The sequence below is a fragment of the Lacerta agilis genome, chromosome 4 (genome assembly GCF_009819535.1).
Source record: "Lacerta agilis isolate rLacAgi1 chromosome 4, rLacAgi1.pri, whole genome shotgun sequence".
NCBI lineage: Eukaryota > Metazoa > Chordata > Lepidosauria > Squamata > Lacertidae > Lacerta > Lacerta agilis.
In genome coordinates, this window is record NC_046315.1 from 341,021 (window position 1) to 367,737 (window position 26,717).

The 26,717-nt window shown below is 55.0% G+C and overlaps 1 protein-coding gene across 2 annotated transcripts; it reads right to left on the minus strand.

Annotated features, from left to right (window-relative positions):
* Nucleotides 1-16,260: 16,260 nt before the first annotated feature.
* CCKBR (cholecystokinin B receptor) lies at nt 16,261-24,903 on the minus strand. 2 transcript variants are annotated; one of them, XM_033145685.1, is made up of 5 exons: nt 24,758-24,903; nt 20,635-20,886; nt 20,239-20,494; nt 17,939-18,066; nt 16,261-16,808 (listed from the first exon to the last, which is right to left on the minus strand). In XM_033145685.1, exons 1-5 carry the CDS (start codon nt 24,885-24,887, stop codon nt 16,270-16,272), a joined length of 1,305 nt encoding a protein of 434 aa, XP_033001576.1. In that variant the 5' UTR covers nt 24,888-24,903; the 3' UTR covers nt 16,261-16,269. The 2 variants fall into 2 exon arrangements, with proteins under 2 accessions (XP_033001576.1, XP_033001575.1); XM_033145684.1 differs by having other exon boundaries at nt 20,635-20,889.
* Between the last annotated feature and the right edge of the window lie 1,814 nt (nt 24,904-26,717).

Consider the following 26,717-nt stretch of genomic DNA (forward strand, 5'->3'; position numbering starts at 1 on the left):
CAGTGAAGGATAGGCGTGCCTGGCGTGCTCTGGTCCATGGGGTCACGAAGAGTCGGACATGACTGAACGACTGAACAACAACAATTTTGTGCTTTTGTGGCTCCTTTTTCTTGTTTTTGTGACTCTGTGGAACCCAGTTCTGCTACTGATTGATTGGTTGTGTGACTGCAGTACATTGTTTATCGCTTTCATTTTATGGATCAATGGTCTCATTAGATAGTAAAATTAATGTTAAATTGCTGTTTGAACGAGCTGTTTGAAAAGGACTGGAGTAGATTTCTGCAATATATGAAAGAACATTGTAAACCTTTGAAAACATTTGCAGGTTTTACTTAAAATATTTTGTAATGTTGATATGTGGAACTGGTTTACAAACACGGAAGGGAATTTTTTTTAAGGATAAAAAGAAGGTAAATCGAGGGAGACCGGAATGCTAGGATGAAAGTGTACACCTAAGAAAGCCAGGCAGAGGGACAGGGAGGAAGTCAAGGATCAGGAAGAGCAAAGATGTAAGTGATGCTTTGATTTTGTGGATATGTGATAAAGTACAAAACAAAAAAACCTAATAAAAATTTGTATATATAAAAAAGATTAATCAGGATGATTCTGCCTTTGGATAAAGGGCAGGGAGGGGGACACTGGGCTCTTGTCAGTTCTGACTGAGATAAAAATAAAGAGAACAGGGTTGCTGAACTAAAAAATAAAAAATAAAAAAATTGCTGTTTTAGGGGTTGCCTTTAAAAGTCTGGAACAGATTAATCCATTTTGCATTACTTTCTATGGGAAAGTGCGCCTTGGTTTTGGAACGCTTTAGTATTGGAACAGACTTCCAGAACTGATTAAGTCTGAGAACCAAGGTCCCACTGTACCCCCCCAGGAGCTGGAGTCAGGCAAGCCTCCTCCTCCTCCTCCTCCTCCTCCTCCTCCTCCTCCTCCTCCTCCTCCTCCTCCATCAGAGCCAGGCAGGTGCAGTTTGTTTGAGGCCAAGGCCAGTGCAGGAACACCATGGGTGCCATCTGGGTGCTATGGCAACTCGTGGGCACCAGCAGACACCCTCAGAACAGGGAATAAAGGGATCCTCCCTCTTCTTCCACACACTCCTGAATGGGGAGGGGTCAGCCCAGGGGTGCTTAGCTGGTGGGCTAGGTGGGGAGTGATCACCCCCAGAACTGCCTGGCCTGCTGGGGAGGGGGGGGATCTACCAGAGCGGCAACCTAGCAAGGGGGCACCTTGTGCCATTTGGAAGCTGGCTGGCCTGTGGGCTGTGCTGGGTCTCCCCTTCTGTGGGGCCAAGGTGGCAGGTCCTGGCTGGGGCTGAGGGGCTGCCCCAGAAGAGGGGGGCACCTGCTGCCCTGCCTGTGCTCCTCGCCCAGCCTTTGCAGTCACAGGAGGGGAGTCACAGCCAGAGCCGGGTTGGCATAGTGCTTGGAGAGCGTTAGACTGGGGCAGCGGAGGGAGGGAGGGACCAGTGTTCCAATCCTCCCACTCAGCTCTCGCCCTTGGGGGCCAATCTCTCCCTCTCAGCCTAGCCTACAAAAGACCCAGCAACCTAGGAATCTTGGTAGACTGCCTCTGGGCCTGGAGGTTCCATGGATCAGGTCAGTGGCCCACCTAGGCCACCCTCCTGCTCTCACAGGGGCCAACCTGATTCCCTCTAATGATCGACCCCCAAGCAGGACCTGAGCACACCAGCCGTGCTCCCCCCCCCCGTGCAGTTTCCAGCAGCTGGTATTCAGAAGCATTTATGTGCTTTGGTGTGTGCAGAGAACATTTGCTAGCCTGGTCTCCCTCCCTCTCCCTCTCCCCCTCCCTCTCTCATCCTCCTTCTTCATCTTCTGCTTTCTTTGGTTTCCTGCTTCCTCTCACCCAAAGCAAAGCCCTCGACTTCTGATGGGTCTCTTCCCCAGCAGAGGGGAAAGTGGGTGGTCCCTATCCCTGGTGCTGAAAGAAGGGGGCCCTGAGAGGGCGCGTGTTGACCGCTGTCCATGGTGCTGAAGACTGGGAGCCGCCCGCCCCCCCCACCCAGCACTATTGCTTGTGGGAATTGTTGTTTTGGGCACCCGTCTGTCTCAAGAGACAATGGAGAGCGTCTCCAGGGGGGAAGCCAAACAGCCTGGGAATCATAGCTCCCGCTGTGGCTGCAGAGACCGGTCACTCGTAACTGCTGCCTCTCTCTCCGGGGCGCAAGCCTGGGCAGCGTGCATGGAGGACCCGAGATGCCCCAACGGGGGCTGCCCCGTCTCATCTTCCCTGGTGGGGTTCCAAGGTAAAGCAGACCAAGACGTTGGGCACCAGCTTGGCTGCAGGACAAGGCACCATCCAACCGCCTTAGGTACTCTCCTCCCACCTGCAGGGATCAGGACCAGCCCCGCATTTCAGGCACCTGCTGTGGGCGTCCCAGGTGGGCAGCCTCTGCTGGCATCGTTTCCCGCCACTTAGAAAGGCTCCGTTTTCCCTGACCATCTCCCCTGAAACCGGAGACTGCTGATGAGCAGTCCTGCGAAGAGATGAGTCAGGTATTAATTTGGGCTGCGGAAAAAGGCATTTGAGTTGGCGTCGGAATGCAAATCCTCTTGTTTTCCTCCCGTGCCCACGAAATACCAAGTCTTTGTCTCTCCGAGGAAGGGACGAGACCTCCCCCAGCCGGGATCGATGAACTTCCCCGTGTTCACATTTTAAGCGAGGGTCCCATGGAAACGGGGCAGAGTGGTTCCCACCACCGCCTCCCCATCCTTGGCTGCTCACCTCTTCGCTCTGCTCTGTTGGCACTTTGGCTCCATAACGCAGAAGCTGCCTCTCACTGTGCCTCCAGCAGCAAACGCTCCTCCGCCAGCCTCCTCCTCCCTCATCGCTGTGTCTCTGGGCGAAAAGGACCTCACCCATCACACTCTGCCACCCTACCCTCAGGCTTGCTTGCTTCCTTGCTCTCTGCGTGGCTCAGGTGCCTGGGGGATTCCTCCGGAGGAGTGCGGCCTTGATTTGTGACAGCTTTGCCAGAGAAACGCCCGGATCCCGTAGGCACCGTAGTTGCCTTCCTTAACCTGTGATTTCTTCCCTTCCCTCATGCCCATCCATCTCCACCTTTGCCTTAATAAAGCCACTCTTGCAGCTTCACTGCCCTTCCACCCCACTGGGACAATTGGGGACATCCATATCCCCCACAGCTACAATCATAGATAGAATCCTAGAGTTGGAAGAGACCCCAAGGGCCATCCAGTCCAACCCCATGCCAAGCAGGAAACACCATCTGGTTGGCCCCCGTGAGAGCAGGAGGCTGGACTAAATGGGCCATTGGCCTCTTACACTGTCAATGGTAGAGCGCCTGCTTTGTATGAGGTCCTGGGTTCAGCTTGTTACGGGGAAAATCCGGGTACGAGGCTACTCAGCTACCTGGCCGCCAGGCAAAAAGCCTGCAGGTTCCTGAGGAGAAATAAAAAGGAGTCCAGCCCCCAACCGGAGCAAAAGCAAAGATCAAAGTTTATTGCGCAACACCTGGGAATGGGTTGCAAGAACTTTTCAAAACTTTTCTGGTTCCCACAATGCATCTTGTTATAATTATGTCACTACTACATAGGTGAAACGTGCGGAAAGGGGAGGGTTATACATGATTAATATACTGGTAGACAAGATAAACACGGAGGAAATGCAATGCAAATCAGTGGTAAGCCCTGATGTATTCATCTTGAGTGTTACTGGGAATAGAACAATGGGATTGCCTGGCCAGGTCTATCACCCTTCAGTGGGTCCAGAGGAAGGAGACCTGGCCTGTGTTTAACTGTCAATTGCCCTCTGTGTCCGTGCCTTCCCACTCAAGGGATCATGGCAGAGGCTGAGCAGTCTTGAAGCCCTTGACCAAAGTGCCAAGATGGCGGTGGAACCAAGACTCTGGGAGTTTGTGTACTGCCCATGTAACAATGTGTCAGGGCCAAGGGGACATTGTCTAGAGGGGCTCCCTTGAGGGCATACATTCGTTCCTTACTGCTCAGCTTGGGAGGAGACTTCGTTTAGGTGACCCCCCCCCCGAATTCCATAACAAGCTCCCTGCAGAATCTCTGAGGAGGGAGATCCTGCCCACAACCCTGGTGACCTGCTGCCTTTCAGAGCAGGTGATCTCGGGGGGGGGGGGGGCTGCCTGGGCGAACGAGGCAGCTTTCTGCTGTGGGATGTAACATAAGCAGTCAAATACAACATTTCCTGTTTGCCTAGAGTGGATACACAGGGGGTGTTGCTCCAGCCAGGAGGACTTCCTGTTGCACTTGGTCTGGAGCATCCTTCCTTTGCATGTGACCAGGTAGGTGGGTGTGACCCTTCCAGACCCCACGGAAGGTCCAGTCACGCAGCCACCTCCCTCTCTTTTGATGGCCTTTCTTCTCTTGGACTGCACATGGGATCAGTTCCCATATGGGGTGAACTCAAACCCTCTTTTGTAACTCTAAGCTACAGCCGGCCTTCAACAGTGAACCATAGCTGTCAACTTTTCCCTTTTCTTGCGAGGAATCCTATTTGGAATAAGGGAATTCCCCTTAAAAAAAGGGGAAAGTTGACAGCTATGCTGTGAACTGAATGTGAGTAAACTTCTTATTAAAAGAAGGCCATTGTGTCCTTATTCTTTTAGGAGGGAATCCAAGGGGTCTTACCAGGAATAATAGAACTTAAGAGATTCTCACGAATCTGCAACCAGCTTCCTCCTGTGTAAAGAGGGAGTGCACCCTGCTGTATGAAGAAACTTGCTAGTGCAAGTTAGGAAGGATAATATTTAATCAATATATCCTCTCCTGCTACCCACAACATTCCCACACCTGCCCCTGCCCCTGTGCTCCTGGAAGAGGTTGGCTGGTCCGTAGCTGCAGCAGCTTCTGGCCCTGTTAGCTGTCGCAGAGCCCTTTCCCAGCAAATTTCAGGGAAAGGCAGGCTGGCCAAACTGGCCTCTCACCAGAGCAATGACCTGCTCCCCATGGCTGTAGGGATGCCAATTTGGCAGCAGGTTAATGGAGAAGATGCAGAGCAGAAGCAGCCCTTTCCATCCTCAGCCTCAGCCAAGTTCCAATTGCTACCGAGTCTGGAGAAGAGGGTCTCTCAGCAGGTGAAGAAGGCAGCCTCCCCCCCCCCCCGAGGCAGGATGTGGAGGAGCAACAAATGAAGGCACAGACGGGAGCCTGTAGTAGACCTCCTCGCCAGGCGGATCGTCTCTCCACCTGTGTCTCATCACCAGCCTGTTGGGAGCTGCTCCCGGGTCCAGAGCTGCCTCTGTGGAACTGCTGCCTGCTTGCACACCCCAAGAGCAGCCTCCTTGCCAGTCGAGGAGGGTGAGGGCAGAGCTGGTCTCCTTCCTTGGCGGGGGGGGGCACTGCCCAAAGAGAAGCCAGTTCTGCTCCAGGGCAGGCAAGGGAGTTAAAGGGCAGCTGAGCCCAAGAGCTGGTTTAGAAAGCCAGCGGTCAAGCTCCAGTCATACGCTGGTGCTTAAAAAGAGTGTCCCTGAGCACATGCAGAGTACTTCCGCCCCCAGCCTTTGGAAGGAGAGGGCAGTCCTGTTCCTGCTGAAGAGTGTGGCTTCTTGGCACTCTCTGATTTTTTATGTAGAAAATTAACCACTTGGCACGGCCAACGGCTTTATATCTGGGTCCCCTGGAGCATGTAAGGAAATATTTGATGAGGGCTTGTTGTGCTGCAATAAAATAATGGCTACAGAAGTAGAGCCAAGGAGAATCTGAAGCTCCATCTCAGCCCCTGGCTGTGCAGGGGGGCAGACCCACATCTGTGCACACAGACCCACACCTGCTGCTCCCAAGAGAACCCCTCGCCTGAGGCCCCCCTGGCTCCCTGAATTGGGGGGAGTCTGTGCCTCAGTGGCAGCAGAACTTCTGTTTTGCAGGCACTGTGGGATGAGTTTTAAGAGGCAGGGGAGGATATGTTAATTGCAATCTATTCCCCCGGACCCCCATGTGTGTGAGCTGAGCAGCGTTCTAAAAGTCCCACCCATAGCAGCAAAATTAAAGCTTGTAGGAATAGGCTGTGAAGCCTTCTTTTAATTAAGCCCAGCTACACAGTAAGCTGGCTTCACCCTTCCTTACCCCCCATTTAACAAAGAAATCAGACGACAGACTGGAAAGTAAGCTTAGAATTTAATTCACTTGCTTAACAGTCTTACTTTGGTTTTCAGATACAGCAGTAAAAATTAAGCAGGTAAAATACTTTTATTTCGTCTCAGGCTTTTGCCTGGGATTGGAGCAAGCACAGGACACGCCTCTCCTCATGGCTGGTTGAGGAGAGAGTGGGGGGTGGAAACAGGAAGTGACATATGCTCCTTCCCACCCAGGGGAGGAGGGGAAATGACATCACACAGAGCCCTCTCTACCAATTACATTTTCTATGGTCTGAGTATCTGCCTAGCAGTAAGGCTTCTCTGTGGTATTAGCCCCTTCTCATGCTAACAAGCAGAAATTTGTTCAGTTTGGCTGATAATCTCCCACATGCAGACGGTCCCAGGTTGAACCCCCCCCCCAGCTGGAAACATCTTCTTCTGGAACTCTGGAGAGGCTCTTCCCTCCTCCTCTTCCCTCCCTCCAGTTTCCAAGACTAAAACACAAGAGCCCACAAGCAAGGAGGACGCCCGGCCTCCCCTTCCTGGCTGACTCTCCTCCTTTGCGTCTTCCATCTCCCTTTGGGTCACTGAGCCAAAAAAGCCCCGGCCAAAGAATAAGACCAAGCAGCAGCTTGTATCCCAAGAAGCAACCGGGAGGCCAAGAGTCCAGGAAAGCGTCTGCTATGATGGAGGGTTGGACCGGGGGGGAGGGGGGGGTTGCCACTCTCCCTTCCTTGACTTGCCACGTTCAGTTCTGGGCACCCAAGTTGAAGAAAGAAATTGACAAGCTGGAAGGTGTGCAGAGGAGGGCGACTAGGATGAGCCATGGAGGAGGTTGGGGGTGTCTAGCAAGGAGGAGAGATGGAGCCGTGATAACATGAGGGCCAGCTTCATGTATCTGAAGGGCCGCCACAGGGAAGATGGAGCCAGCTTGTTTTCTGTGGCAGCAGAAAGCAGGACCTGGGCCAATGGATTCAAATGGAAAGGAAGGAGAAAGAATTCTCTAGTGGAAAGGATTCCCTCGGAAGGTGGGCTCCCGTTCACTGGAGGTTTTTCAACAGAGGATGGTTGACTGTCTGCCATCTTGAACTGGACTAGAGGATGTAAACAAAACCTGCCCTTATTCCCTTACAAGGTACACAAGAGTCCTTTGTAGGTTCTCCATCGGTAGGAGAAAATAAGAGAGGGCAACCAGAGAATATTGAGAAGCAAAACAACTAGTAAGCCTGATCTTTATTAAAGCTGTTGCAAGAGGGTGCTCCCCTCACACGCAGGAGAGAGGAGGAGGACTCAGAACAAAGGTGTGCCTGCCCTTATATAGACATTTTGAAATTCCCTGCCTTGGAGCTCAAGACCACCCCTCCATACATCACACCTACATCACAGAAGAGGCTGTCCAAAACAGAAATCTTAGTGCGTTGTTTATCTCCTGTCTGCCAGGTTATATGATAATGCCTTATCTGATTGCCTTTCCTGGTAGTCTGGCCATTCCTTTGAGGTGGTAATTATTTAATTCTTGAGACAATGGGAAGGTTCCCTCACCCCCTCCCTCCTTGCAGAGAAACATTTGGTCAGTTTCAGGAGTCAAAATGGTTTCAGGACTGTCCACTCAGACATGTGGCCTATACATTCATGTACGTGTTTGCTTGGTACACTTATGAACATTTATTATATATCTAAAACCATAAAATTCTTATAACAATGACCCTGGAAACCCTTCCAAACCTGCAACTCTGTGAAGGTATTGCCTTCACTGGAGGATTTTAAACAGAGGTTGGATCTGCCAGGGAAGCTCAAGCTGTGATTCCTGCGTTGCAGGGGGCTGGACTAGATGCCCCCTGGGGTTCCTTCCAACTCTGCAGTTATGTGACTCTCTGGCCTCACTTCCCACCTGGCAAATGAGAGGGAGGGAGGATTGACAGAGAAGCCGATACCTCCCCCACCTGCCCTGTTCAGAAAAGGTCTTTGGAGAGGACTTCTGCTGTCCAGCTGCAGCCGCTCTCTTTGCCCCAGAGTGGTGCAAACAGTTTCTGCCCCCCTGCCATTGCCATTGAGCTGTGCCAGCCCAGCTGAGCTGGAGCCCAAGGAAAGGAAACCAGCTTGCCTCCCCCCCCCCCCGCTGCAGAAGGACCCTCACCAGCTCCTGCATTCAGACTTAGGGGGGGGGTCTCCTGGCGTGAGGAGCAGCCACACAACCACAGCTCCCTTGGGGAGGGGGCATCCATGTGGGGTGTGGCTCAGCATCCATGGGGCATTGGCAGGGCAGTTCTGGGGGGGCTGAATCATCAGTATGGATGGGTACCCCCCGCCCCGTACCAAAGCTCTCTGGGCACCAAGGCCTCTCCTGTTCCCCCCCCTCCTGCTCTCTGCCTTTCCACTCTGAGTACCTGGCAGAGTTCCTTGTCTCTGATCTCTAGTTAAACACAAAGCAATTTGTTCTGCTACAGCTGTCAGCATCTCCTCCCTGCGGAGCAGGGCAGGCGGGGGGGGGGGAGTCCCTTCCCTGGCTCTGCACAAGCTCAGCCCCCGCTCAGCTGCTGGCACTGTTCCCTTAATCACATTCACACACGCCAGTGCACCCGAGAGGCTGCCTGGGCACTGCCATCTGGACCCACTCACCCACCCCGGTGCCAACTACTCCCCCCACCCCCCGTCATGCGCCTCAGCAGTGCCAGGAATGAGTTTTAAACACAGACACATTCATTCAAGGCAGGGCAGATAAAAGAAGGACCTCTTCATGGAGTGACACTGTGGAACTCCCTCCCGCAGGAAGCAGAGATGGCCGCTCACTTGAATGGCTTTAAAGGGGCAAATCTATAAGCTGCCGATGGCTTTTAGCCAGGATGGCTCTGATCTTTCCTCCACAGTCAGAGACAGCAGTGCTTCTGAAGACCCACTTCAGGAAGACGCAGGAAGGGCGAGAGGTGGGCCGGGCATGTTTGGCCTGGAGGAGAAGAGGCTGAATGCGAGAGCCCTCCTCAAATACCTGAAGGCAAAGGAAGCTTGCTTTCTGCTGCTCCAGAGGCTGGGACTCGAACCGACGGATTCATATGACAGGGAAGGAGATTCCGAGGGGGAGAGCGATTCCATAGTAGAGTGCCCTCCCTTGGGATGTGGTGGACTCTCCTTCGCCTGAGGTTTTTAAGCAGGGGTTGGAGGGCCACCTGTTGGGGAGCTGTTGTAGCTGCAACTCCTGCGTGGCAGGCAGGGGGTTGGACTAGATGGTCCCTGGAGGACCCACCAAACGGCACAATTCTGTGGTTCTGCCTGCACACACACACACACACACACACACACTGTCTAGGAAAAAGGCAGGATATAAGTAAGTTAAGCAGGGACGCGGGTGGCGCTGTGGGTTAAACCACAGAGCCTAGGGCTTGCCGATCAGAAGGTTGGTGGTTCGGATCCCCATGGCGGGGTGAGCTCCTGATGAGCTCCCGTTGCTTGGTCCCTGCTCCTGCCAACCTAGCACATCAAAGTGCAAGTGGATAAATAGGGACCGCTCCAGCGGGAAGGTAAATGGCGTTTCTGTGCGCTGCTCTGGTTCTCCAGAAGCGGCTTTGTCATACTGGCCTCATGACCTGGAAGCTGTCTGCGGACAAACGCCGGCTCCCTCGGCCTATACAGCAAGATGAGCGCCGCAACCCCAGAGTCGGACATGACTGGACCTGATGGTCAGGGGTCCCTTTACCTTTACCTTTAAGTAAGTTAAGCAGACGCTCTCCAGGGTTGCCTCCGATGGGCTGACCTGAGCAGTTCTCCTGCAGCTGATCCTGATGGATTTTGTTTTTTATATATATTTTGGCTGCCCTCTGCATTTTCTGGAGTTTTCCATTGATTTGTTTTCTTTTGCATTTCTTGTCCTTTTGCCAGTCCTGGAGCAAATTGCTGAGGCCATCAAGGTAGCAGCAAAACAATATCGTTCTGAGGCAAAGCCCTGCTCCCCTGGAGGATTCAATCCTGATCCAAAATCTCAGAACACTTGCCTCAAGGCCATCGAACAAAGTGTCAGGCAGCACCTTAGAGACTGCCAGGTGCAGGGAGCCTTCTCCTCCCCAGGCCGGCAGCCCTTGTCCTGAAGTGTTGCCTGGAAATAGATGGATTTGCGCCTCTTCCTGCAAAACTGCCTCCACCGCAGCAGCCCTGAATGTATCCTTGAAGTTCAGCTCTTGTGCCTTGGATGAAGCAGCAGACAAAAGGCACACTGAAAATGTCAAACCAGTTTGGGGCTGCAGTTGGTCCTTTTCTCTGATCCAGGGATCTCGTTCCCCCTCCACATGGCAGCCAATTGAGCCATCAGCGGTTGACCTGATGGCTCCACCAAGCTCAAGGCTGGCGTGTTGGGGGGGCAGGCCGGCCTTTGTCCATGTGGGTTGAGGAGGCCCAGGGCACCCGGGATAATAAAATCTCCTTTGAATCATACAATCATGGAGTGGCAGAGTTGGGAGGGACCCCCCAGGGTCATCTAGTCCAACCCCCTGCAATGCAGGAACCACAAGTGAAGCATCCCTGGCAGATGGCCACCCAAGCTGACCACCAGAGCTCTTGGGCAGTGCAGCAGACTCCATCTTAGAAGGCAGGGGACGCTCCTTCACTTGAGGTTTTTAAGCAGATGTTGGACAGGTGTCTGCTTCAGTGGAGATTCCTGCATTGCAGGAGCTTCAAAGAATCATGGCATTGTAGAGTTGGAAGGGACCCTGAGGGCCATCTAGCAGTGCAGGGGGTTGGACTAGATGACCTTTGGGGCTCCCTTCCAACTCTCCAGTTATAAGAATTTAAGGTCTCAAATATATAAATTAAATGTTCATAAATTTACAAGGCAAACACATAAGTATGTAAACCACATGCCTGAAACAGTGCAGGAAAACAGTCCTGAAGCCATTTTGACTTTTTCAGTGACCCCAAATATTCCTCTGCAGTTTGGATGGAAATGGGAAAAGCCTCCCCATTGTCTCTGTGCTCACAAATCCTGCCTTAAGGGCATATTTGGGTATGAATAGGGTGAGCCTGTGACCTGGATTCAGGAATTAAGTATTTATCATCACAAAAGAATGGCCAGGCTGTCCAGGTAAACCCATAAACAGGTTTCATGCCAGACAGGATTCTGCTGTAGACCCCCCTCCCTTCTGTGATGTATTGGGGGGTGGTCAAGAGCTAGGTAAAGGTAAAGGGACCCCTGACCATTAGGTCCAGTTGTGGATGACTCTGGGGTTGTGGCGCTCATCTCGTGTTACTGGCCGAAGGTGCCGGTGTACAGCTTCCGGGTCATGTGGCCAGCATGACAAGGCCGCTTCTGGTGAACCAGAGCAGTGCACGGAAATGCCGTTTACCTTCCCGCCGGAGCGGTACCTATTTATCTATTTGCACTTGATGTGCTTTCGAAGTGCTAGGTGGGCAGGAGCTGGGACTGAGCAACGGAAGCTCACCCCGTGGCAGGGATTCAAACCGCCGACCTTCTGATCGGCAAGCCCCAGGCTCTGTGGTTCAACCCACAGCGCCACCCGTGTCCCTCTGGGTCTTGAGCTACCGGGTGGCAATTTCAAAAGTCTTTATAAGGGCTTGTGCACCCTTGTTCTGGGTTCCTCTCCTCCCTCCTGCGTGTGGTGAGTGAGGACCCTGTTGCAAAAGTTGAATAAAGATCAGGCTTACTAGCTGCTTTGCTTCTCAATACTGTATTCTCTGGTTGGCCTCTGTTATTTTCTCCTACCGATAGGGAACCCACTTGACGGCTCTATACAGGCTCTTGGATACCCCATAAGGGAAAAGGAGCAGATTTTGTTTATACAGCATCAATGCCCTGAGCCTCTGCTTGAAAACCTCCAATGGAGAGTCAAGGACCAAGAGCTGAGCCTGCCAGGAAGGATGCCTCTGCCCCAGAACGCCTTCCCTCCTCTGAGGACCTCCTTTGGGTCTCCTGGCCAGAGTACAAGAGGGCAGCCTTGCCCCTCTCCTGCTCACCTTTGGACAGGCATTGTATGTTGCTTGTTGCAATTACACCCCACCTTTTCTCCAAGGAGCTCAAGGGGGTGTCCATGGTTCCCCCTCCCCTCATTTAATCCCAACAACAACCCTGAGAGGTAGGGCAGGTTGAGAGGGAGCGAATGGCCCCCAAGGTGAGCTTCATGGCTGAATGGGGATTTCAAACCTGTTCTCTCCCAGATCGTAGCCTGACGCTCTAACCACTGCACCACACAGCCCCCTGCTGGAAGCCCCTCACCAGACACTGGCGGGTCTTCTGTGAAGGTGGCTTAGCAACCAGCCTTGACTCCACCTGCTGGTCTCATCCACTTCCTCACACACATTGCTTCATCACCTTGTAAACCAAAATACCCCAGAAGGACTTGGCCGGATTCACAACAAATGATGTCCGCAGCATTCCCACTCACCACTAACCCAATGACAAGGCTAGCTGGGCAGAATTTATTATTGACAAATCCATACTGGCTGCTGCTAACCACTGCCTTGTTATGCAGATGCTTACAAATGAGCACATCCATCACCATCTCCTCTTCTTCCCAGGAACCCAAATCAGGTTTGGAAGATACTTGCCTGGGCTCTTGACCACGGGGCCAAGACATGGCAGAGGGTGTGTGCACTTGGCCGGACTGATGTTTAGGGACTGCTCACAGTCCCAGGAGAGCGGTGGCCCTTGAGGGCAAAGATGTCAGCAGTGGGATCATAGAACTGTAGAGGTGGAAGGGGTCGCAAGGGCCATCTAGTCTAGCCCCCTGCCTGCAATGCAGGAATCTCAGCTAAAGCATCCCTGACAGGTGGCCACCTAACCTCTGATTGAAAACCTCCATTTGAGTCTTGGGTCCTCCCCTTTGGAGAAGCAGAGAACATGTTCTCTCCATCTTCCATGGGGCAGTTCCATGGGGCAGCTCTCCTATCTCCTCCCAGTCTCCTCTTTTCCAGGCTAAACATACCCAGCTCCTTCAACCATTCCTCATCTGGCTTGATTTACAGACCATCTTGGTCGCCTTGGAAGGTGGTGGGGTCTCGTTCCTTGGAGGTCTCTAAGCAGTGTTTGGGTGACCCTCTGTCATGGATGCTTCTGTTGCGATTCCTCATTGCAGGGGGCTGGCCTGGGTGACCCTTGAGGTCCCTTCCACCTCTACAATTCCATGAGGACTCTGCTGCCCCTTCCCGTCCCACGATCCCCATGACCCCCTCCTGCTGCTTTCTGTGCTGGTGGATGACAGGAGGCCAAGGCAAGGGTTGGCCATCCTTGCAGCAGTTCTTCTTTCTCCACAACTGGGGGGGGGGGGAGAGATGGGGACAGGGGGCCTCTGGGCTGCAAGGAGAGAAGACAGGCAGAAGACATTCATTAGCCTGGCTGCTACACGACTCTTCCAGCTCCTCTTGATGCACTTCAAAGATGGAGAGATATTTCTTTGACAGCTACAAGAACTGGATTTAAGATGCTGGCAGGAAACAGACGCAGCCTCAATGCTGCCAGGAGTCCTGACACCCCCTCAAGGAGCCTGGTGAGGTGGGGGGGGGGGCAGGCAGGCAGGAAGCAAGGAAGGACGGCCACCACAGTCATGTTATCAGTATTTGATCATCTATTTAGGAAACGAAGCAGAGGCTGACTCCCCCAGCAGAGGACTGTGTTTTCTGGCCCCTGGAGACCCACCTGCCCTGGTGGGGGGCTTTCAGGAAGGAGGGGGACTGGACCACAGCCACCAAATGGGCCTGCTTGATGGGTTTCTTGAATTGTACAACCCGCCCTTCATCCCCTAGGAGCTCAGAGATGCCAGCTTTACATTAGACACAGAGATGGTTGGGCCAACAATCGTCTGAGTCTGACCACCCCCAGTGGAGAAGAGGGACTCCAGTGGGAAGGAGTTCCTCAGCTCATCTCTGTGCTGTGTAAGAAAGTCCTTTCTTTATCCCTTTATTGGATGTCTCCTGGTGGCGGCAGGGTGTGTGTGTTTGTGGCACTGAATTTGCCCACAAGGATCCAGCAATAGCATTTCCCAAGAAGCAGGGAGGAGGGGGAGGAGGAGGAGCTCTCAGTCCCTCCCTCCCTCCCTCACCCAGAAGGGGCACAGGGCAGCCTGGCATGGGGGGGGGCCTTGTGCCAGGTCGCCTCTGCCCCTGCATGAACTATGGCCTGGCCAGCATTTGGGGAACTGACCCCATTTGGTGTGTGTCTGTGTTGGAGAGACAGGTGCCGGGGAGACGCCTTCTCGTTCTTTTTACCTGCCCCAGAAGACATTTCTCTGGCAAACAATAAGGATGGTAACTGTGAGAATGATCAGGAGAGTAAACCCAGAGAGTAAAACCTATTGAGCTCAGAGGAACTTACTTCCGAGTAAAAATGCTTTGGATTGCAGTGCAAGGCTGCCCAGTCTTGACCCAGCGTTGCCATTTCTTTCACTTGGTGCAGGAATTTTATTTTCAGTGTAAACAGAATTGCATTTTTGTACCTACACCACTTTTAATTATTCTCGGAGACATGGAGGGAAGGAAAAAGGGAACCCGGGGCTTTCTGGGATCAAATCCTAAACCAGGACAGCTTCTGTAACTCCAGGATTGTCGGTTTTGTGGGCATGCGAGAAATGTCCCCCTTCCTTTCCCAAAAGCATAACTGGGGATCAGGTGGGGAGTGTTCTCATTTCTTTCTTCTTGTGCTGAGAGGCTCCAGCAAGGGGGGTGGTGGTGGAGCTGAGGCTGCTGGAGGCCCCACCAAGGCCGTTTCCATGCCACCCCCTCCCACCCCTTCCTCTCACAGCTCAGAAAAGACACAGGAGATGAGCATCGCCCCAGCATGAATGATTCAACAGCCGCTGGCATATTTAAGCGGGGAAAGTGTTGAAGGCCTGGGGGTGGGGGAGGCAAGGAAAGGAAACAGCAGAAATCCCAGATCCCCAGGTATTTCTCTCTCACCTCCCCCCCCCCCAAATCCAGGGACTGAGACCAACCTGCCACTTTCTCCACAGCCCTGGAGGCAGAAAGGAGGCATGAGGCAGATCACGTTGGAGAACCTTTATTTTCCGACAGATACATGAAAAAGACCCCCCCCCCGACCCCCGCTAAAAGGGGGGTCTGGCACAAACAGAAGCAGGGGATATGCAGTGAGAAGGGGCGTCTGTGTGGCACAAGGAAGGGGACCCCAGGCCCCACTGCGGGGAGCAGCCTTGGGGGGGTGTGCAGAGTGGCAGGGAAGTGCCAGAGGTCAGAGCAGGGCCTGCCTCACAAGGGTGGTGGCCCCCTCACCAGCGGGAAAGCCAGATCCCATGGCCAGCCCAGGTGGCTCCCTGTGGGTGGGATGGCGGGCGGGCGGGGGGGAGGGGCCCACCAGCTTGTTTTCCACCTTCAGCAGCCAAACATCTTGGCGCAGGTGGAGGGGTGGGGGCCTCCTGAGAAGCCCCTGCCTGGCTCTCTAGGGGGAGGCCATGGTGACCCGGGGACAACTGAGGAAAGGCGCTGCAGGAAGGCTGCTCCCTTCTGGAATGGCCCAAGAAACCTGCACCCGAGGCCACTGATTTGGGGTGTGGGTTTCCTTGTCTGCCTGCCTTGTTCTCCACTCGGAGCAGCCCTGCCTCCTACGTCAAAAATATCCACATAAAAAACCCGAAATTAACAAGAAAGCCAACCAACCCAAACCAAACCAAACCAAGGTGTCCAGCAGGGAAAGACAGCAGAAGGGCCTTTGAAGCAGAGCAGTTGTCCTTTTCCGATTTTTCCGAGGATGGGCAAACTCCAAAATTCAGCAGGGAGAAAGTCTGGGGCAGAGGCTGCTTTTGGTGTGGGGAGGAGGGGGGACTAAAGGAGACACAGGGGGTGGAGTGGGGTGCATTTTCAACAGAGAGCCAAGGTGTGAATGGGCCCAATGAGTGCCCCCACCTGCACTGTCTCAGAAATAACAGGATCGTAGAATTGTAGAGTTGGAAGGGACCCCGAGGGTCATCTAGTCCAACCCCCTGCAATGCACAAGAGCTCAGCTCCTCTTTACACCCCTCTTGCTTTAGTCCCCTCTGCAACCCCCCCTCCCCCGGCGGTTTCTGACTCCCAGGTGGCTGGCACCAAGGTAAGAGGGGAGCCAGGGAGGAAAGGTTTGGGGTGCCAGAGACACAGCCGGGGGGGGGGCGTGCGGTGAAGCCTCCTGGGGAGGGCATGCGAGGGAGCGGGAGGGGAGGGTCTCGGGATGTGGGGCAGCCCCCTGGAGCTCTCCGGCAAGGTCAAGGGGGACCGACGCTGCTGACGGTGGTGTAGCTGAACTTGGACAGGGATGCCCCCGTGGCCGTGAGCTCGTCCTCCAGGGGCCGGGGGCGCCTCCGGCAGCAGGGGGCCGCACGGCCACAGGAGCAGGTGGCGGCAAAGGCCTTGCGGAAGCGCTTGTTCATGAAGCAGTAGATGAAGGGGTTGACGCAGCTGGAGGCAAAGCAGAGCAGCTGGATGAAGGAGATGGGGGTCCCCGAGAGGATGCGGTGGGCAGCCAGCCGGTCAAAGGCCCGCCAGGTGTTGACGGCGTAGAGGGGCAGCCAGCAGACGAAGAACATCACCACAATGGCCACCAGCATGCGCACCACCCGCTTCTTGGCCAGGAGCTTCGCCCGGGAGGTGTTGACGCGAGAGACCTCCTGCTGGGCGCTGTCCTCAGGGCTCAGGACAGACAGCTCCACCGCGCCCACCGCCGGGCGGGACACCTGGACGTAGCAGCCGTCACCCTCCTCCGCGCACTGTGGGAGGGGCTCCGCGGACCCCCCGTTCTGCTGGACTGGGGGACACAAGGGGGAAGGGCGTGTGAGGAGGGGGTGGCAGAGCCGGAAGGGACCCCCCAGGGTCATCCAGTCAACCTTCTGCAGCGCAGGAATCTGAGCTGAAACATCCCAGGCAGATGGCCATCCAACCTCTGCTGGAAAACCTCCAAGGAAGGAGAGTCCACCATCTTCCAAGGTCCCCCGTTAGATTGTTGCCAGAAAGTTCTTCCTGAGGTTTAGGTTTCTTGTGATTTGAATCGGTTGGTTCAGGTCCTCCCTTCCAGAGCAGGAAAAAACAAGCTTGCTCCACCTTTGATGTGACTTGAAAGGTTGGATGGTCACTTTTCAGGAGTTCCTTATCTCCAATTCCTGCTTCCTTGAGGGTTGGACTAGATGACCCTTGGGTTCCCTTACGATTCCATGATCGTGACATTTCTAACACGGCACTCTTCCTCAAGCACAGCCAACAGGCTGTCCCACATTAGCTGCAGAAGTAGAAATAGACTGGAAAGAGAAGTTGCTGAATTGCAACTCATTACCAAACTTAAAACCACGGAGAGACCTGGTCTGAACAGAGACATTGGATTCTTATCTCCTCACCCCTTGCTTTTTCCTGTAAGACCAATTGCAGTCGCTAACAGTCGTCAACAGGTTTTCCACACCTATCAGCAAATCGCCCATTCCCACCACCCTTCTGAGTGATATCCCTCCCCACTCCCTCACTATATATAAGGGTCTGGTGACTTCTGTTTCAGTGTATCTGAAGAAGTGTGCATGCACACGAAAGCTCATACCAAGAACAAACTTAGTTGGTCTCTAAGGTGCTACTGGAAGGATTTTTTTTATTACGAGGTTCAAAACGTAGCCCAATAAACAGCAAAATGGTTTTCTGAAGCATCAAAACTTCCGGCGACTCAGTTGCACCAGTCCCTCTTGCCATGATCTGAAGGCTTGTACAGATGAAGAGGTCTTGTGTGGCACCTCAACAAAAATAATTTTGGGGGGTTTAATCCAGGTCTGTGCATCTTCACAAGCCCAGAGACCCCCTGCCCTGCCTCCCCCCAGTCTCCGGCTTAGATAATGAGCCCACCCCCAGCGACCCCCAGCCAATGGCTCCGGCGTTTCCCAACCCATGCCCCACACCAACCTTTGGCTTGCTGGTTGAGGTCCATCTCAAACTGGATGCCCCTGTAGAGCTCCCGGGAGATCAGTCCATAGGCCACGATCATCACCAGCCCCGGAATCAGGAAGAGAATGACCAGCAGCAGGACGGACCTGGCCGGGAGGGAAGGGGAGACGGTTGCCCTTGAGAAAGGCCTCACCCTCCGCCTTGAATTTGCCAAACCTCTTTCCAAAGCGATCCCAGGTTCCCAAGGTAAACTCACACCCACAAGTACATAAACAGAACAGAGAGAGAGTAGCAATTGAGCTGCCCTTGGAGACCCTCTCAAGTCACGTCACAGGGAAGCCTGAATGGACCAGCCCTCTGCAAAACCAGCCTGGCAATGCCAAGCAGGCCTGTCCAAAGGGCATCTTCTGGGTATGAATGGGGAACAGGTTCTGGAGCCAAGGCACTCAGCATTTCCAAAGAATGTCTCAGACAGGCCAGGAAGGGCCATTGCCAAGTCCTGCCATGCACCTTGATGGAGAGACTTGTCAATAGGTTGGAGAAACAGGACCTCTGAGCATGAGCTGATTTACACGGCCAACCCCTTTTGCAATGTCTCTGACATTTTTGATTACAGGTAGGTAGCCGTGTTGCTCTGCCGTAGTCGAAACAAAATAAAAAATAAAAAATTCCTCCCAGTAGCACCTTAGAGACCAACTAAGTTTGTCATTGGTATGAGCTTTCATGTCTAGTGGCTTCTGTTTCAGTGTCTCTGAAGAAGTGTGCATGCACACGAAAACTCATACCAAGAACAAACTTAGCTGGTCTCTAAGGTGCTACTGGAAGGATTTATATTTTTTTGACATTTTTGATGCAGTCTTTCTGCGACGGGCACAGAACACTTCCCCTCCCTTTCTTGTAACACTAGAATTGGCCGTTCAATGAAGCTGAGTGTCGGATGATTCCGGATAGAGAAAATCAAACCCTGAGGACCTCCGTCCCCCAGGAGGCAGGGGTGGCCGGCAGTGGCCTTAAGGGAGGATGAGGAGAGGGCTCTCGGTGGCTCTGCCCTGCCTCCCCAGCTGGAGGCAGAAATGCTCCAGGATTCCAGTTGCAGGAAACTGCAGGAGGAGAGAAGGCCCCTGGGCTCGGATCCTGCTTGCTGGTTTCCCACAGACAATTGCTCAGTGACGGCAGAAACGGGATGTTGGACTGCGTTGGCCACTGGGATCTAGCAGGCTCTTACGCTCTTCAAGCGAGGGCCCAAAGGTCTGAAAGGGCGGAAAGCCACCACTCTGGCCTCCTCTGATCTGTGGGTCTTTGCCTTTTTCTGTACAAAATGGCTTTTTTAAAAAATTAAAAAAAAAAAAAAGACTGTGAGTCAGCAAGTCAAGAGATGGCACTTAGAGTCTGATTGACAACATTCTGCCCAGGGCTGACCTCTCAGGCCTGGTTTACTCATTAAACTGGGCTCCTGTGCGGAGCAGCTAAAAGGAGGAAGCGTGCTTTTAATGCCGTTCGACGCATGTCATTGTGGCCAGCAAATTGACTGGGGAGGCCAGCACTTCTGATGACTGGATCTGTGCAAGGGGACTAGGTGCAGGGTTTTCTTTGGGGGGGGGGAGGGATGCATCCAAGAAAAATTTGTATATTTCACGTATTTATTTATATCCCACTTCAGCTTCATGGCTGAGTTGGGATCTGAACCCTGGTCCCTTCTAGGTCTAACCAGTACACCACACTGCCTCTCAGGAGGCCTGTCATGCTTGGGGAGCGTCAGCTCTGTGGGACGTGGTGTCCTGTACACCAAAAACCCTGCCCTACCCAACACTCGAAGTCATCGGCATCCCATGAAGCTGAACGCGGGGAGATTCAGGACAAGTGTTAGTCTGTGGAACTCTCTCCCTCATGAGGCAGCCACGGCCACTAACTTGGATGGCTCTGGAGAAATAAATTCACGGAGGGGGAGAGCGCTATCGATGGCTATCAGAGGCAGCCATGCTGCTGAACACCAGTTACTGGAAACCTCAGGAGAGGAGAGTCCTCTCGGGCTCAGATCCTGCTTGTGGGTTTCCCATCGAGGATCTGGTTGGCCCCTGTGAGAAGAGGACACTGGGCCAGACGGGTCCCCTTTGGCCTGATCCGGCAACCAGGGTTCTCCTTGGGTTCTCCTGGAGCCCCCAGTCCCAGTGGCAGTCTATCTTGGTCCCTAGGGGTATTTGGCCACTGTGAGGCCTGGCTGCTGGGCTATCTGGGCCCTTGGCCTGATCCAGCCGGGCTCTCCTTCTGCTCCCTAGTGCCAGGGCCCAGCGCTCTTCCCCCCTCCCACCGCCACTCACCAGGCCTGCTGGACGTTGTCCCCGGGCCACTTGTGGGTGCACTGGGTGATGTGGGGCTCCCCGGGCGGTGTGGCGGTGGTGGTGTAGATGGGGTAGGGCAGCATCAGGAGGGCCGAGATGAGCCAGGTGGCGGCGATGACGCGGTAGGCGTGGGAGCGGGTCTGCCACACGCGCGACTGGAGGGGGTTGCAGATGGCGTTGTAGCGCTCAATGGCGATGGCGACGAGGCTGAAGGTGGAGACGCTGACCGCCATCCCTGGGGGGTTGGGGGAGCGCAGGGTTGGGAAACAGAGGAACAGGGTCAAGGAGTCCTGCCTCGGACCCAGGGCAGCCCCTCCCTCCCCCTCCGTGGGACTCAAGGGTGCCCCCTCCGCCCCCCGCCCCCCCCCGGCTCACCCATGAGGTAGGCGACGGCCTTGCAGACGGCCTTCCCAAAGACGAAGGTGCCCATCAGGCTGGGGATGAAGCTGAAGGGCAGGCAGAAGACGGCCACCATGAGGTCGCTGAGCGCCAGCGAGAGCAGGAAGGAGTTGGTGACGGTGCGCAGGCGCTTGTTGGCCACCAGCACAGAGATCACCAGCACGTTGCCAAAGACGCTCAGCAGGAAGATCACCGAGTAGAGAAGCACCCTCACCGTCACGTCCAGGTCTGCTGCCGACGAGGGAGAAGAGAGCGGGGTCAGGGATTCTGTGGCTGTGTTTCCTGCATTGCTGGGGGGTGGACTCGATGACCCCCGGGGGTCCCTTCCAACTCTACAATTCTAGGGTGCTTGCAGCTTCTCTGTGCTGCAGCCGGGGGGGGGGGGCTCTTTAGCAATGAGCTTCCTTGGGGAGTATTATGATAATCATACTTCCACACACACACCCATCTGGCTGGGTTTCCCCAGCCACTGTGGGCAGCTTCCAACATATAAAAACATAATTAAACATGAAACTTCTCTAAACAGGGCTGCCTTCAGATGTCTTCTAAAAGGCAGATAGCTGTTTATTTCCTTGACATCTGGTGGGAGGGCGCCACCACCGAGAAGGCCCTCTGCCTGGTTCTCTGTAACTTCACTTCCCACAGGGAAGGGAACCGCCAGAAGGCCCTCGGAGCTGGGCCTCTGTGTCTGGGCTGAATGATAGGGGTGGAGACGCTCCTTCAGGTATACTGTGCCTTTGAGGCCGTTTAGGGCTTTCAAGGTCAGCACCAACACTTTGAATTGTGCTTGGAGCCAATGTAGGTCTTTCAGGACTGGTGTTATATGGTCTCAGCGGCTACTCCCAGTCACTAGTCTAGCTGCCGCAATCTGGATTAGTTGTAGTTTCCGGGTCACCTTCAAAGGTAGCCCCATGTAGAGCACGTTGCAGCAGTCCATCCTCCCTCCCTCCCTCCCAGACAGGGGCCGTTGTGGATCCAGTTGGCCCAACTCTCCATATCCATGCCCCCCACCCCCCTGGGGTGTTATTCCCTTTTCTCCTACCTGCTGCTGCCTGACCTTCTCTCAGCAGCTGCTGGCAGCTCCCCTGGCCCCCCCCCGCCCCTGCCACTCCAATGCCAGCCTCCCTGCTGCTGCCCACGGAGGCCTCACCAGGCCCTGAAACCTGTGGAGGCTGACAGCTGGCCTCCACTGGGAGTTTTCTGAGGGTGGCTCGTTTCAGAGACAGGCCTTACCCACCCAAGACACCCACCCACCCATATGCCACCCATCCCAGAGGAGCCAGGCGTCCTGCTCCCCTGCCGGACGCCTCTCCAGGTGTTGCTTCCTCTCGTTTCTCCCAGGGAAGAGGCCGCTGTTTGCCAAGGTACCTTTCTGCTGATAAGGATGTGTCATGCAGAGATGGGAGCGGAAGGCAGGAGAGAGCAGTCAGTGCCAGCGCCAACAGCCCCCCCCCCCCCCGGAACAGGGGTTTCTGTGCATGGAGAGCTGTGTGACACCTATACAGAGTAGCAGGAAGGTGCAGGGACAATCCTGATCTCTCTCTCTCTCTCCCTGCCCCTGCCAAGGACATGCCTTCCAGCCGACCCTCCCCCAGAGGAGGGAAGACCCCTGGGCATGACTGCCTGGCACCCCCGCTTGTGCCTCTGAGACCCCCCCCCCAGACCCTCCACCTCCCAAACATCCTGTCTGAAACCCCTCAGAGGCAGGAGGGGTTAGGCTTAGAGTCATACCTCAGAAGTCAAACGGAATCCATTCCGGAAGTCCGTTTGACTTCCGAGACGTTTGAAAACCAAGGAGCGGAAACAATGAGGGTCATCTAGTCCAACCCCCTGTGATGCAGGAATGTCAGCTAAAGCACACATGACAGGAGGCCATTCAACCTCTGCTTAAAAACCTCCAAGGCAGAAGAGTCCACCACCTCCTGAGGGATTCCACTCCACTGTCAAATAATAGTAAGTACTGGCAAATTACTCCTGATGTTTAGTCGGAATCTCATTTCTTGCCTTTGAATCCACCAGTTTGGGGGTTACCCTCCGGAGCAACAGAAAACAGTCTTGCTTCATCTTCCAACTAAACAAGGAGCTATTGGCCAGGGGGATTCCCTCCCCTGGGAAAGGGGGCAGATTCTCCTTCTTAAGCAGAGGCTCTTAAGCAGAGGTTATCATCATCTGTCATTCTTGTTATCTATTTATTGATATTCTGCCTTTTTCCCTGTTGGAACTCAAGGTGGCTGACAGATAAAATAAACACAGCAAAAAACATAGGGGAAGGAAGTCATTAAAAAATAAAAATAAACATTAATAGAATAAAACTGTCTGTCTATCTATCTATCTAGTGCTTTTTTTTCTTTAAAAAATGTTTAGGGGTACTCTCATTTTTCTGACTCTTTGTGACCCCATGGACCAGAGCACGCCAGGCACTCCTGTCTTCCACTGCCTCCTGCAGTTTGGTCAGACTCATGTTGGTCGCTTCGAGAACACTGTCCAACCATCTCATCCTCTGTCGTCCCCTTCTCCTTGTGCCCTCCATCTTTCCCAACATCAGGGTCTTTTCCAGGGAGTCTTCTCTTCTCATGAGGTGGCCAAAGTCTTGGAGCCTCAACTTCAGGATCTGTCCTTCTAGTGAGCACTCAGGGCTGATTTCTTTGAGAATGGATAGGTTTGATCTTCTTGCAGTCCATGGGACTCTCAAGAGTCTCCTCCAGCACCATAATTCAAAAGCATCAATTCTTTGGCGATCAGCCTTCTTGATGGTCCAGCTCTCACTTCCATACATCACTACTGGGGAAACCATAGCTTTAACTATACAGCTCATTTTCCTACTCATATTGAAATACTGCCCCTTAATGAGGCCAAACTTAGAGTCACAAAATATTTTGGGATATGTGTCCCTCTGCACCCCCCCCCCCCAGAAAAAAGCTATCTATCTATCTATCTATCTATCTATCTATCTATATCTATCTGAGCTATTTTAAGTCCTACAATTGTAATGAAACCAGCAGGGTCCCAACCCTTTCATTCAAAGTTCCCTCGGTCTTCACCTCCCAGGGAAGGAGCCAGTCTAGCTTCTCAAGGGACGGAGTTCCACTCTGAAGTCTGGGTGGCCACATGTCCGGGATGCTTAAGCTGAGATTCCTGCATTGCTGGGGTTGGACTAGAGGACCCTTGGGGTCCCTTCCCATTCTCCGATTCCAGGATTCTAGGGGGACAGCCCTTCTGATATTAGAAGATGGCTCTCCCATCTCCTCTTGGTCTCCCAGCTCCCTCCACGGTTCTCCTGCGCCTTGGCTCCCAGATCATCCTCTTCTCCCTCCTGCGCACAACTTCCGGCTTTCGGGCTTCCCTGCAGGACTCGAGGGCCCCTGGCACTGTGCCCATGCTCTTACCCGCAGGAGAGAAGCCACCCAGAGAAGAGATGCCAGGGGTCAAACCTGGAGGGACACGGCAGCACCCAGGCCACAAAAGAACTCTGTGCATGCTCCGAAGTCCTCCAAGGACCGGAGGGAATGACTGAGATGGACTGAGATGGACCCGATCCAGTGGCCGACGGTGGGAAAGGGACGTGAAGGGGACACCACGTGGAGGCGAGGGCGTCTCCCCCGCTGCCTCAAACATGGGCTTGGGTTGGGGAGGCTCCAAATAGTTGGGTTGGGGGTTTCACCAGAAAACAGGGGTCTATCAAAAGGCACCCCACTGTTTTCTGGTGACAGGGGTCTCCTCTAGGATGCTGAGGGGAAAGTCCATTACCCTCCCCAGCCCCGTTCGGGCTGTGTGGAATCGCGGGTGGGGGGCGCTTTAGAGTTCCCATGTGAGAAGCGCGAGGGGGTCCCGAAGGAACGTGTTGCGGTTGTGTATGTTGCATTTCCCCTCTGGAGGTGTCCCGGGAAAAAGGGGGGACGGCGATGGGGACTCCCACCCTCTCCTTTAGGGGGATCTTGCGGGGTGGGCGCGGGAATTCCGCGGCCCAGATGCGCGCGCGTGTGTGGCGGGTGGATTCCTGCATTAGGATCTCCGGTGCTGCAGAGAAGGTGGAATTTTTTTGGGGGGGGGGGCCGTCCCGGTTCACCGATGACCTGGGCGGGCTCCCCTTCCTCCTCACCTCGGGCTCCGCGCGGGGGTCTCCGCGAAGCGTCGCAGCCTCCGCCGGTCCCGTTCCAGGCGCCGCCGGCCGAGCCGTTCCCGGTCCGGCCGCACAGCAGCGACTCGTTGAAGTGGCGCGGAGCCTCCATCCCTGGCGGGGTCGTCCGCTCCGGCTCCTCCGCGCCGCCAGCTTCCGCGCCGGGCGCCCACCGGCGTGGCGTCGCGGGCAGCAGCCCAGGCAGACTGACGCCCCCTCCTCGCACGCCGCCGCCGCCGCCGCTGCCTCCTCCCCCTTCGCTCGCCGCCGCGTCTGCAGCCACCGCCGCCGCCGCCGCCTCCACCGGCCGCCCGGCTCAAGCGCTGCTGCCACCCCGCGCCTGGCACCGAGCGCCGCCAGCCGAGCAGCGCCCCCTGACGGCGGACGGGGGTCCTCGCTGCGCCCGGGAGCTGCGGTCCGCTGCGCAGGCGGGGCGCTCTGCACATGCCCCGCCGGCGGGGGCGGAGCGCAGTCGAATCACAGGCTGGCAGAGTTGGAAGGGAACCCAGGGGTCGTCTAGGCCAACCCCCTGCAGTGCAGGGAATCACAACTGAGGGCCGAGGGATTCCCTCCGCTCTGGAACAGCTTTGCGGCGCCGAGGTTCACCCCTGAGCATGAGCAGAGTTCGGGGCAACGGACACTTTTCCGGGGTGGCGAGGCGCTTTCCACACGAGGACCGCATCTCTTGCCCCAGGGCATGTGCAGAGTGCCTTTATCTCCAGGCTCCCTGGTCTTTCGGGCGCTCAGATTCCAGCCAGCCAGCCAGCCAGCCGCGGTGCGGAGGGGGGGGGGCAATAAAGAGCCCCCAACCCACCCCTGCGCGGGCCAGAACTGCTGGCACTCGGGCTCCTCGAGAGTGGGGGCGGGGGGCCTCTCCCAGCAGCAGCCCCCAGCCAGAAAACCTACGCTGTGTTTGCTGGGTGAGGGGCGGAGGCACCTGACCGCCCCCCCCCCCGCTGTTGACACAGGTGGTTGTTTACCTGGCCAAACGGCAGTCAGGTAAGTGCTGCCTGCGGGTCCGAGCGGGGGAGGGATGCTGGGAGCCGTGGGGGGGGGGGTGGCGCTCCTCCCTCAAAGCCTCCCCAGGTGCCCCCTCGTGGCACAAAGTCTCCCCTTGACCGCTCCCCCCCCACCATGATCCCAGAGGGGAGAATTCTGAGAACTACAGTTTCTCTCGTCCTTCCCGTTCCTCCTGGTCCCCAGTTCCCCTCCCAGCTGCCTCTTCGGTTAACCTACCTCGCAGGGGTGTTGTGGGATACAAATGAGGTGGAGAACCACCTTCTTACGCCACCTTCAGCTCCTTGGCGGAAAAAGGTTGGCTTTGAACGCAATAAATAGAGCCATAATTCTTTGCTGGTGGGAGGAGGGGGGGGGAGGCGCTGGCTTTCATTGGGCAAAGCAACGTTTTCAGAGACGCTGCGGGGCGGAGGAGTGGAGATCTGCGCTTGCAGACCAAGCAGCTGGACGTGGAGGGACTGCTGAGCGGGGAGACGGGAACCTCCTGGAATAGCAATAAAGAAAAACAGATTCTCCTCCGATGCCCTGGGGGGCTCTGCGCCTGCTTGGCCTGGGGCCTGTTCACACTTTCCCTTTCTTGGCTCCCCCTTGAAGCTGCCTTTTGATGTCTCTCTCTCTGAGTCTTGGAGAGAGGGGTGAAGGGAGATCTGCCAGGGCAAGGAGGCTGGAGTGGGAGGGGAGGGGTGACCTCCTCCTCTGTGCAGAAAAGGGGGGGGGGTCAGTGAAGGCAGAAGATGAAGCCCTGCTGTCAGGGATTGGCAGGAGGCTACACGGGAAGCAGGGGCGGAGTAAGGGGAAGGGGGGGCGTTATGCCCCGGATACCACCCTGGGGGGGTGACACTCAGGGCGGTGCCCTGCCCCTGCGATCGGCAGCGCGGCAAGTTTTATGGTTGCAGCGCTCTGCAGCCTTAAAACTTGCCGCGCC